Source organism: Desmodus rotundus, chromosome 4, assembly GCF_022682495.2.
Source record: "Desmodus rotundus isolate HL8 chromosome 4, HLdesRot8A.1, whole genome shotgun sequence".
In the NCBI taxonomy this organism is placed as follows: Eukaryota; Metazoa; Chordata; class Mammalia; order Chiroptera; family Phyllostomidae; genus Desmodus; species Desmodus rotundus.
This window is the reverse complement of record NC_071390.1, coordinates 125,145,988-125,158,217: the sequence shown is the minus strand read 5'-3', so window position 1 is coordinate 125,158,217 and position 12,230 is coordinate 125,145,988. Positions and strand designations below refer to the sequence as shown.

At 37.2% G+C, this 12,230-nt stretch overlaps 1 protein-coding gene across 3 annotated transcripts in view; it reads left to right on the top strand.

Annotated features, from left to right (window-relative positions):
* LOC112320144 (transmembrane protease serine 11D) overlaps positions 1-12,230 on the top strand; it is a 51,006-nt gene that overhangs the window by 27,479 nt on the left and 11,297 nt on the right. For 2 of the 3 annotated variants that reach the window (XM_045185698.2, XM_024577587.3), the window contains exons 5-6: positions 5,131-5,288; positions 7,728-7,766. In XM_045185698.2, the coding sequence (XP_045041633.1) occupies positions 5,131-5,288; positions 7,728-7,766 (197 nt within the window). The remainder of the gene's footprint in view (positions 1-5,130; positions 5,289-7,727; positions 7,767-12,230) is intronic. The other variant, XM_045185691.2, reaches the window with a different exon arrangement.

Sequence of the window (12,230 nt, the reverse complement as noted above, 5' to 3'; positions counted from 1 at the left end):
CTATTTCTTTGACTGAAATACACACATATACACATACTTTTTCTCCTTTCTGTACCTCAGATTCCCTCTTCTCAGGGAATTTGAGGTACAGGGAGCCAACAAATCAGGAAATAATTTCCCTTGAAAAACCTACTTTTATTCACAATTCCCAAGAGGAAGTGACATGTCTCTTTGATAGGGATGTTATGAAAATCAAATAAATTAGTATAATTTAATATGTATAGTAATTAAGTATGTATAAAACACTTAGTCCTGTTTGAGCATCTATTTACATTATTCTCCCTGTCTACAGCATATCTTTATATTTTGTTTATGGAATTTTTTTGTGGAAAATTAGTTGTAAAATGTCTTAAGAAATTCTTTCTCTCCATATATAGAAACACATTTTCCAATATTTTCTTCCATATGAGTAATTTTTTTAGATTTTCAATACTACTTCTGTGATATGTTGTTTGTGTATATGTGTAGGTGAGTTTCTGGATAATCAATTCTGTTCCTTTCACTTAAGCTTAATAGTTATGTCACTCAAATGAAATCTACCACTATAGATTTGTCTGTTTCTCCTTGTACAATATATTTTGAGGACATATTATCAAGTGCCTATATGTTTAGAATTGTTGTATCTTCTTCACAAATTATTTCTTAACAAGTTATTAATTCTTTTTATTCCTAATTAGCATTTTTTAATCTTAATGTCTCTTATGTATGATACAAGTGTGGTTACATTGACTTTCTTGTGGTTATTTTTCAGTAATTCTTTATCACACTTTTATTTTCAACATTATATATCCTTATAGGTTAGCTATTTCTCCTACAATAAGAAGAAAGCTGGATTACATTTTCTAACATATTTTGATGATGTTTGCCTTTAACTAGAGAGTCTAGTCAACTTACATTTACTGTGATGAATGTTACATTTTAATTTATTTCTTCCATGTTATGTTGTGTTCTTTATATTGTTTTTTCTTTTCTTTTTCCTACTGTCTTGCCTTCTTGAGTTTTTTCATTTTCTTTTATTTCACTAGTTTAGAAGTATTGCATTCTATTTATATTACATTAGTGAATATAGTTAAAATTTGAACAAGGAGAGTTGGCTTAATCTACCACCCTTCCTCCAAATAATACAGGGAATTTGGAACTCTTATTCATGTTGTTATTAATAATGTTTTAGTTCCACCTTATTTGTAATGCCAATTAGTCACTATGATTATACTGTCAATGTCTTTTTAGATTACCAGTTAATCATTTTCTTTGTTCCAAATTTTTCCTGTGCTTTTCACCCTCCTGTGTTCAATTTCCTTCTTACTGAAGCACTCCCTTATAAATTCTTACAGAGAGTATATAAGTAATAAATTATATTTTTGTTTTGTTTTGATCTTAAAAATGTCCTTTTTAGCCTCATTCTTGAATAATACTTTAGGGTGGATATAAAATTGTAAGTTGATAGCTAATTGCTCTCAGCACTTTGAAGATACAATTAAATGCTCCCTTCCATTCCTGCTATTAAGAAATCACCTCAGTCAAAATGTTCTATGCTAGCTACTTTTTCTCTGTTGTTTGAACTCTGTCCTTTTGTTTTTGGAGTTCAGTTTCATTAGAATGTATTTGTACGTGGGGCTTCTTTTATGTAGTGTGTTTTAGTGTCATTGAGATCTGAGGCTCTGTGTCTTCATCAGTTCCAGGTAATTCTCATTATCTGTTGTAATATGGCTGCTCCTTTACTTTTCTGTGCTCTTCTTTAGCGCTACATTAGGGAAGCATTGAGCTTTCTCCTATCTCTGAGCCTGTATTTTTTAATCTCTTTATCTGTGTTAACATTCCATGTGATTTCTTCATCTCTATCTTTCAGTTAACTAATTTCTCTTCAGCTTCGCCTACTATTCTGTGTAACCCATCCATTGTGTTTCAATTAAAAACATTATGACTATGCCTTCCTGTCTGCAGGCTCTATGTGTTTTAGAGAATCCGCCTGGTCTGCTCTGATAATGTCCTATACTTTTTTCATATTTATGATTCTCCCCTTTTATGTCATTAACCATTTCAAATATATTTATCTGACTACCTGTTTTTGAGGATGTTCTTCTTGTTCTGCTCATTCCAGCTCATGATTTTTTCTTTTTTTTTTCTTTCTTTCTTTTTTTTTTTTTTTTTACCAATGGGATTGTATGCTTTTCTTTAATCCCACTTTATAACTGGGATTCTACACAGCCTGGATTTTATATAACCTTCAGAAGACTGCTTCTATCAGACACTGTAGGAAGATCAGCAGAACATGGAACACTTTTAGTTAATTACATTGAAGAGAAAACCACAGGCCCAAAATGGCATCACTCATGCTAAAATCCCATACCAAACCTAGATTTAGTATCTGATCTAGATGCTGGCCAGGTACTTCAGTTGGTTAGGATACCATCCCAATATGCCAAGGTTGTGGGTTTGATCCTTAGGGCGCATATGAGAATCAACCAATGAATGCATAAATAAATGGAACAACAAAATCAATGTTTCGCTCTCTCTCCCTTTCTCTCTCTCTGTAAAATAAATAATTTTTAAAAATACCTGAGGTAACTGCAGTTTCAACCTCTCCCAGAAATGTAATCTGTATCAACCAGTCTGAGATTTCCTGGTTAAGCACCAGTTAGGTAATCCCTCATGTGGGCCTACTCCATTCTCCCCTCCATAGAAAGAAGAGGCAATCTGCATGATAAAAACCCTAACGATTTCCTCCACCCCCCCCAAAAAAGACTTCATGATCCAAAAATAATTCTTCTCTTTCGTTCGTAGCTCCCCCCCTTTCTACCTTTAAAGCTTTCCATTTTGTACAACCTGTTGGAGTGCCCTTCTAGTTGCTAGATGGAATGCTGCCTGAATTTTGTCTTTTCTAAACAGTTTCATAGCTCAAAGTCTCTGGGACCATGCAAGTAGTATAAATGCAAATCCAGAACTTTCATGTAGCCAGGGTCATGGTTTTGTATACTCAGGAGAACCTTTTTTTCCCACCTAGACCTGGACCTCTGAGACAGATAAACACCTTTATTTATTTATTTTTAATGAGAGGATGATCAGAATTATTTCTGTGTAATCCATGTTTTCTCTAAGGATTTAGTTCATTAAAAATTCTGACCTTATTTTGAAACTCATGCCCATCTCCCTATTTTGCACTAACCCAAAGCCTCATATTCGGTATCTAAATACTGAATATGCTAAGTGTTGAAACTCAGCCTGTTGCATAGTCTAGGGTTTACCACATAATATTTATGTTCTTCTTTATTTTTGGTCTTCCAAGATTTCTCATGCTTTCATGTGAGCTCAGCCTTGTATTTCAAGTGGAATTTATTATATTTTTCTAGCATTTCTGTTTGTTTTACTTGGAAATTAAAAAATAATTATTTAGACTTTCATGTTGCTAGAAATGGAGGTTATAATTATTCCTTAGGGTCTACTTCTCCTTCTAAATTGCAAGATATAACTGTGAGTCTTGGTCATAGCCAATTTATAAAAATAAAAATAGTGCCTAGCACTAGAAGGTGCTTATTTAATATTTGTTAAGTAAATATTAAATTAATATCTGGAATGGATACTATATTAAAACTGGCAATCAAGTGAAAGGAGGAAGACTAGGGTGCATATAAGAGCATCAAAACCAGATTTGCCTACTACAGGTTTTTAGAAAAGAAGACATCCCATGTTTGGTGGGTGGAGTGACTCACATGGTGATTTACATGGAAGAAGTAGAAATTATCTCAGTGTTACATAATTATCAATGTTTGTAGTGACGAATGTCTGGTTAATTGAAATGGAGATAAAATCTTAACATATGACTACAAAAGTTAAAATTTAATTTTGTAGCCAGATAAATGGGTATAGGTTTAGCCAGAAATTTAGCTTGATCTTCTAAGTCAATAAAATTGGAACCTCTTTTCTTTATAACTTTGTTAATGAGATGAGGGATTTTTTTTTTGGTGGGAGGGAGATTTGTGAAGTTGAATAATAGCTAATACTTGTAGTGCACTTACTGTTCTACATATTATTCTCCAAAATTTTACATATATAAATTTACATAATCTTCATAATGACCTATTTTCATATGAGGAGACTTAGATAGAGAAAAGAGTAAGAAACAAATAGCTTACCCAGAGTCAAGCAGTAAATTTCAGAGCTGGTATCCAACCTCTGCATTCTGACTGCAAAGCCAGGTACAGTGTACTATGCATTAGGATCAAATATCTGTGGGATAAGAACATGACAAGTCATTACTTACACAAACACTGTTATGTGGATCAGTTCTAAAGTGAAATACCTCAAGTAAATGTTTTATTGCTCATTCAAAGGGAGTATATAGAATTCCATTGTGTAAATGTATCACAGTTTTTTGATCCACTCATTTGCTGATGGGCACTTAGGTTGCTTCCAGTACTTGGCTATGGTAAATTGTGCTGCTATGAACATTGGGGTGCACAGGTTCTTTTGGATTGGTGTTTCAGGGTTCTTAGGGTATAATCCCAACAGTGGAATTGCTGGGTCAAAGGGCAGTTCCATTTTTAGTTTTCTGAGGAAATTCCATACTGTTTTCCACAGTGGCCTCACCAGTCTGCATTCCCACCAACAATGTACTAGGGCTCCCTTTACACAATGGAATTCTATGCAGCAGAGAGAAATAAGGAGCTTACACCCTTTGCAATAGCATGGATGGAACTGGAGAGCATTATGCTAAGTGAAATAAGCCAGGCAGTGAGGGACAAATACCATATGATCTCACCTTTAACTGGAACATAATCAACAAAAGAAAAAAGCAAACAAAATATAACCAGAGACACTGAAGTTAAGAACAATCTAACAATAGCCAGAAGGGGGTGGGGAGGGGACAGTGGGGAGAGGGGTTTACAGGAACTACTATAAAGGACACATGGACCAAATCAAGGGGGAGGGTGGAGGCGGGGGAGGGAGGTGGGTTCGATGGGGTGGGGTGGAAGGGTGGGGAGAAAATGCAGACAACTGTAACTGAATAACTAAAAATTAAAAAAAAAGAAAAAGAAATACTTATTCCAAAATTTTAAAAAAGGAGTATATAAATAGAAGAGCAGAAATTATCCTAATTATCCATTTTTAAAATATCTTTTTGGTTTTCAGGCAAAGTGGCAATGGTGTGATAGCAGATACTGTTATGAAATTTAAATTCCCTAGAAATAACAATGGGGCATCAATGAAAAGCAGAATTGAGTCTGTTTCACGTCAAATGCTGAATAAGTTTGGAAACTTGGAAATAAACCTTCCGACTGAGATAACAAGCAAGTACCATTTTTATATATCATTTTGTTTCAATATATCCCTCAATTTAACTAACTCACATTTTAGTTTAATGAGAGACTGACCTTTTTTTCCCTTGGAATTAAACTTTATGAAAAGAATGTATTATAAACTAGATATAGTATGTAGCCCTCTAATATAAAACATTCTAAAGTTTAGAGAATCGTTTAGCATTCATACATAAAATTTTATTTGCTAAAAACTCTTTATTAATTTTCCCTTTCAATACTCCTATGACTGATGTTGCAAGGGGTTCGATTTGTAGGTATGTTATAGGAATGGCAAATAGCTTCTCAAGGCCAGGAACAATCTAATTAAAGATCACCTCACCCAGAACAAGGCACGCAGCTGGAAGATGTCAGGAAAGTATTTGTAGAATAAAGAAGAAATTAGGATATTTAGCAATATCTTTATATTCTCTCTGCAAGTCATCTCCATTTCTGCCTGTCTTGAAACTATGTCCATTTGATTTTATCCCTATTGCTACCACTCTGGTCCACACCATCATTTCTCATTTGAACTTCTGCACTATCCTCCATACTATCCTTTGTATATATTTTCTTGGCTCCTTCCGCTCTATTCCCCGCAAATCAATCAAGGAAATATTTTACAAGACAAATACAACCTTGCCTAAAAGTTTCCTGTGGCTTCCCATAAAATGCGCACACACACACACACACACACACACACCCCTGTAAGTAGAACACCATATTTTCTGGTTTGCACAGGACAGTCTCATCTCACGTCAGTTGTCCCAAGACCCACGATTAATATTGCTCCCTAAGTGTCCTGGTTTGGACATTAAATAATATGGCCATCTCAGCTAAAGCACTGCATGATCTGGTTCATACCCCTCCAGCCTCATAATATACCACTCTCTTTCTCTTTCTCATAATCTGGCCACACTGTCATTTTTTTGCCAGCTGCCAAGCTCCTTTATTCTTGCCTCATGGCCTTTGCCTACATTTTTCCAACTGTTATAATACTCCCTAGATCACCCCTGTGCATCTATCAGGTCTCATCAGAACTGTTACTTTCTACTGTAAGCTTTTCTAACTTCCATCACTCAATTATTTGCCCTTGTCACAGACTCCTTCATTTGCCTTCATAACATTTATCACAAAAGAAACTACACAATTACTCATGATTTTTTGTTTGTCTTCATCCTATTCTGTAAGTTTCCTAAAGGCAAGAACCAGCCTGTCTTGCTAATCCACCTGTCCTACTACTTAGTATCTAGTATAAAATATACTCCATTAATATTTGTTGCATGACTAACAGAATTACTTAACACATGCATAGAATTTAAGGGCACTCCTCCAACTTTGTCATATACTGCTAGCTTAGTAAACCATGATTCCCTCATAATTAGCTCAGGATTAAAGGATATTGGTGGCTTCCACACCAATGGTATTCAATCTGACTGGTATTCAATATGATTGTTTACTAATAGGTAGGAAAGCGATTTGAAATCTGTTGGTAAACAATCACTGTACCAGGACCACAAAGTTGTCTCCCTAGCCCTAACCTGGACTCCCAGCTCCTCTGCTGCAGCTCCATGGCTGGTGGGTCCTTTCTGACTGGCTGACACTCATACATTATGGCATGTTTAATCCTCACAACAACCATATCTTACAGATACTTTCATTGGTTCCACTCAGAAAAGCTAGATAATTGCCCAATGTCACAGAGTCAGCATGTAGGGTAGTCAGGATTTGAAGTCAAGTATCTCTGTTCAAAGAAGGAAAAGCAATGGTCAGCTCTTTTTATTTCCTGCTTCCAAAAAGATTTTTTAGCTCCTCTAACACAAGTCATATGTGATAACCAAGCCCTGTGAAACTTCTGGCAGTCAATAAACTTTCATAAACTAAAATTATTTTTGAGAGTGTGATAACCTGTCTAAGAAGTTTAGTTTATAGGAAATAAAATGCTGATTTCTTATTAGAAGATTCAAGCAGAAAAGGATATAATCTAACACACATTTTTAGAAAAATCACTCTGGTAAAGTAGAAGTGGATGCATGGAAAACTCCAAAGTGGAGGCAGGGGACCCAGTTTGAAGGTTATTGTAAGAGTTTAAATGTCAAATGATGAAAGCATTAACTGAAGCAGTGGCCAAAGGGTGGGGAGGATGAGGCTAATTCAAAGGAGAATTAGAGGTTAGAAGGTACAAAATCTGGGAACCAATGAGATCTGAAAATGACAAGAAAGAAAATGTTAAAAGACCATTTCAGCTGTCCAGATACTGGCGGAAGTGGTGTCATTACTACAAGAGAAGCCTAGGAATTTATATTCCAGCAGCCCTCTGAGTGTCTCTGATGATGTATATCTGAGGGCTACACTTTAAGAAATTAAAATAAAATGATATACAGTCCTTAATGTATTAATCCTACTCTCATTCTTTTTGCCTTGTGATACCAGCAATTACTGACCAGGATGCAGTATATCTGTTCACTCAAGGTAACTTTTAAAATTATTTTATAAATTGGTTCACCAAAATATAGAGTAAGTGGTCATTTGTGCTCTTTGCCAAGGCAGTATCTGTTGAAGTGATAATGTTATTCTTAGTTCACAAAAGTTGTTGTTAAGACATTGCCCCATTCCTTTGGCCCATGGAGTGACAGTGAGGTTTTCCCGTCCTTTTAGAAGAAGAGGTAGCAGTGACATTCCACCCAATTTATACCGAGTATGACCTCATGAAAAATTTCTTGGCAGCTTTGAGAAGCTGTCCCTGCCTGGTCTTATGGTGGCGTTTCTGTAGAGTTATAAATTATGTTTGGTGACATCATTTATATGGCTTCTCCTAACCACCAGAATAGTTTGCTTTATTGTGGACTTAAGTTAATTATAAAGTATAATTTTTAAAAACTATAAAAAGAGTTGTCAGTTTTATGTCAATAACCTAAAGGAAAAGTCACTACTTTTCAATGCCATTCTGTACACTCTTAGGCTAGGAGAGCAGAAATATAATCACCAGAAAACAGCAGTTAGCTTCTCTGCTGATAAAATGTAGTTAGAAAGTACTTTGGTGTGCCTGGATAGCTCCCCTATTTCAGATGCTTAGGTGTTGTTACAAGATAATGCTACCTCTATAGGTGTTAGTCAATTTCATTATACCTGTTTAATGAAAATATGCTTAAGTAAATTACTAGAGGATCTGGTTGGAGGATGCAGCAAAAGAATCTATATTCTTTTTTTAAAAATATATTTATTGATTATGCTATTACAGTTGTCCCATTTCCCCACCCTTCACTCCACTCCATCCTGCCCACCCCCTCCCTCCCACATTCCCCTCCTATATTTCATGTCCATGGGTCATACAGATAAGTTCTTTGGCTTCTACATTTCCTACACTATTCTTACCCTCCCCTGTCTATTTTCCACCTATCATCTATGCTACTTATTCTCTGTACCTTTTCCTCCCCTCTCCCCCTCCCACTCCCCTGTTGATAACCCTCCATGTGATCTCCATTTCTCTGGTTCTGTTCCTGTTCTAGTTGTTTGCTTAGTTTGCTTTTGTTTTGGTTTTAGGTGTGGTTGTTAATAACTGTGAGTTTGCTGTCATTTTTCCTGTTCATATTTTTTATCTCCTTTTTCTTAGATAAGTCCCTTTAACATTTCATATAATAAGGGCTTGGTGATGATGAACTCCTTGAACTTGACCTTATCTGAGAAGCACTTTATCTTCCCTTCCATTCTAAATGATAGCTTTGCTGGATACAGTAATCTTGGATGTAGGTCCTTGCCTTTCATGACTTGGAATACTTCTTGCCAGCCCCTTTTTGCCTGTAAGGTCTCTTTTGAGAAATCAGCTGACAGTCTTATGGGAACTCCTTTGTATGTAACTATGTCCTTATATCTTGCTGCTTCTAAGATTCTCTCCTCCTGTGTAATCTTGGCTAATGTAATTATGATGTGCCTTGGTGTGTTCCTCCTTGAGTCCAGCATCTTTGGGACTCTCTGAGCTTCCTGGACTTCCTGGAAGTCTATTTCCTTTGCCAGACTGGGGAAGTTCTCCTTCATTATTTGTTCAAATAAGTTTTCAATTTTTTGTTCTTCCTCTTCTCCTTCTGGCACCCCTATAATTCGGATGTTGGAACGTTTCAAGATGTCCTGGAGGTTCCTAAGCCTCTCCTCATTTTTCTGAGTTCTTGTTTCTTCATTCTTTTATGGTTGGATGTTTCTTTCTTCCTTCTGGTCCACACTGTTGATTTGAGTCCCAGTTTCCTTCGCATCACTATTGGTTCCCTGTACATTTTCCTTTGTCTCTCTTAACATAGCCTTCATTTTTTCATCTAGTTTTCAACCAAATTCAACCAATTCTGTGAGCTTCTTGATTACCAGTGTTTTGAACTGTGCATCTGATAGGTTGGCTATCTCTTCATTGCTTAGTTGAATTATTTCTGGAGCTTTGAAGTGTTCTGTCATTTGGGCCATTTTTTTGTTTGTTTGTTTGTCTTGGTGCATGTTACTTAAAGGGGCGGAGCCTTAGGTGTTCCCGGGGCGGGGTAACACTGATTACTGCACTGTGATGCTGTACGTGGGGGAGGGGCCGAGAGGGAGCAATGGTGCTTGCTCCACTCTCTGCTGGATTTCAGTCACTCCTTCTGCTACCCACAATCAAACTGGGCCCCTCTGGTGCTGGTTCCTGAGTGGGTGGGCTTGTGCACGCTCTAGGCCCCCATGGGTCTCTCCCATGACCTCTCCTGTGAGGCTGGGAGTTTCTTCTGCAGCCACCCCAACCCCCACAGGTGGTTTCACTCAGAGGTTTGAGGCTTTATTTCCCTGTGCTGGAGCCCTGGTTTGTGCGGTCTGCTTCACTCCCCACCATTCCTCCTGGTTTATCTGTGTGCAAATGTGGGGCCGCAGGGTGCTCCCCGCCGCTCTGCCTGCCCTGTTCTCAGCCACTCTGAGTCTGGCCCTCTCGGTTTGTCTGTGTGTGAATGTAGGGTCACAGGGTCTGCTAGTGGTCAGACTGCCTGCCCCGTTGGTCCCACACTCCGCCAGTCTCAGTCCCGCAGCAGCAACGCAAGTCCTCTCTGACCTGCTGCCTGTCTCCGCCCCTCCTACCGTTCTGGATGAATGTTTATTTTTTATCTTTGGTGTCGGACTTCCTTTCTGTTCGATTTTGTCAGTTCTGGTTGTGCGAGGAGGCACAGTGTGTCTACCTACGCCGCCATCTTAGTTCTCCAGAATCTATATTCTTAATGGAAGTCTGGCCCTTCTCTATCTGGGAAGTCAGGAAAAAAATACCTTTGGATGGTTGTCATATTGAAGTAGTATCACTACTTTAGATCTGGCCCAGCAATAGAAATTGTTGGCGGTAATTTAGCTGTAATTTCTTAGTAATAGACTAAATAAGGGGAAATAAATCATGGGAATGGGAGTTGAAAGGAACTGAGTGATCGCCCGACCCCATCCCATTTCAGCTTTGGCCATTGGAGCTCATGGACCCTCTTAAGATAGTTTTTGGGTTTTTTTAATTTAAAAATTTTTCAATTACAGTTTACATTCAATATTATTTTTATTAGTTTAAGACGAAGATGTTTAAATAAACCTGTGTGTGTGTGTGTGTGTGTGTGTGTGTTTGGTGAGAATCCTTGAGATCTACTCTTGGCAACTTTCAAGGAGTAAGTTGAAAGGAATTACTTTTTTTTTGCCAATTTGCAACACACACTTCAGCATATTAAAAGGTTGGAAAAATCCTCTGCTAATGTAACTTTAGGTTTGCCAAATACAGCATTTCACAAACTTATTTGATATCAAAATCTTTCCTTTTTCTTATTTTTTTATTGTTGTTCAATTATGAAGTGGAAAATGTCTCCATTTCCCCCCCAACAACCCCCCCATCACGCCCCTCTCCTCCTCCCCGCTTCGATCCTATTACTTCAGATCCACATAATATTCTCATGAGTGACAGGACCTTAAGCATCCTCACCACTCACACACAGAAAGGAGTTAACTATGTGAGGTGATGGATGTGTTAATTATCTTGATCTTGGTCATTATTCAACAATGCATATCTGTATCAACTCATTGTATACTTTAAATATATACAATTATTCCTCAATAAAGTAGGGGGAAAATGTAGAATCTGGTTTGTCCCCTAGTGTGGGTCAAAGTGTCAGTATTTCTCTTTGTTTCATCTTTGAGGTAAAATTAACAAATAAAATTGGAAGCTGAACTATATAAAGTGTACAAAGTCATGCTTTGATATATATCTACATATATATGTACATATACCTGTATGTATATGTGTGTATGTGTATATATATATGTATGTGTACATATACGTGTGTGTGTATAAGTATGTGAGGTAATAGATGTGTTAGTTAGGGGGATCTTTTCACTGTACGTATCCCCATATTTACCCCACCTTTTACCCCACCCCCTCCCTTTTTTAGTAAGAACATTTAAGATCTATTCTCTTAGCAAATTTCTACTATACAATACAGTGTTATGAACTATAGTCACCATGTTATATATTAAATCCTCAGACCATCTTCACATTATAGCTGAAAGTCTGTACCCTTTCACTAAACTTTCCTTATTTCCCCCATTCTCCAGGCCCTGACAACTGCCTTCTACTCTCTGCTTCTATGAGTTTGATTTTTCTTTTTAAGATTCCACATGTGATACCATGCAGTACTTGTTTCTATCTGGCTCACTGCACTTAGTACAATATGTTCAAGGTTCATCAGTGTTGTTGCAAATGATAGGATTTCCTTCTTTTTAAGGCTAAATAATAGTCCATCATTCCAGTGTGTGTGTGTGTGTGTGTGTGTGTGTGTGTGTGACATTTTCTTGATCCATTCATCCACTGACAGACACTTAGGTTGTTTCCATATAGCATCAATAGCTCCCAGGGAAGCCCATGCTGCAGGTCACAGACCACACTGAGTAACGAGGCTACTGAGAAGATGG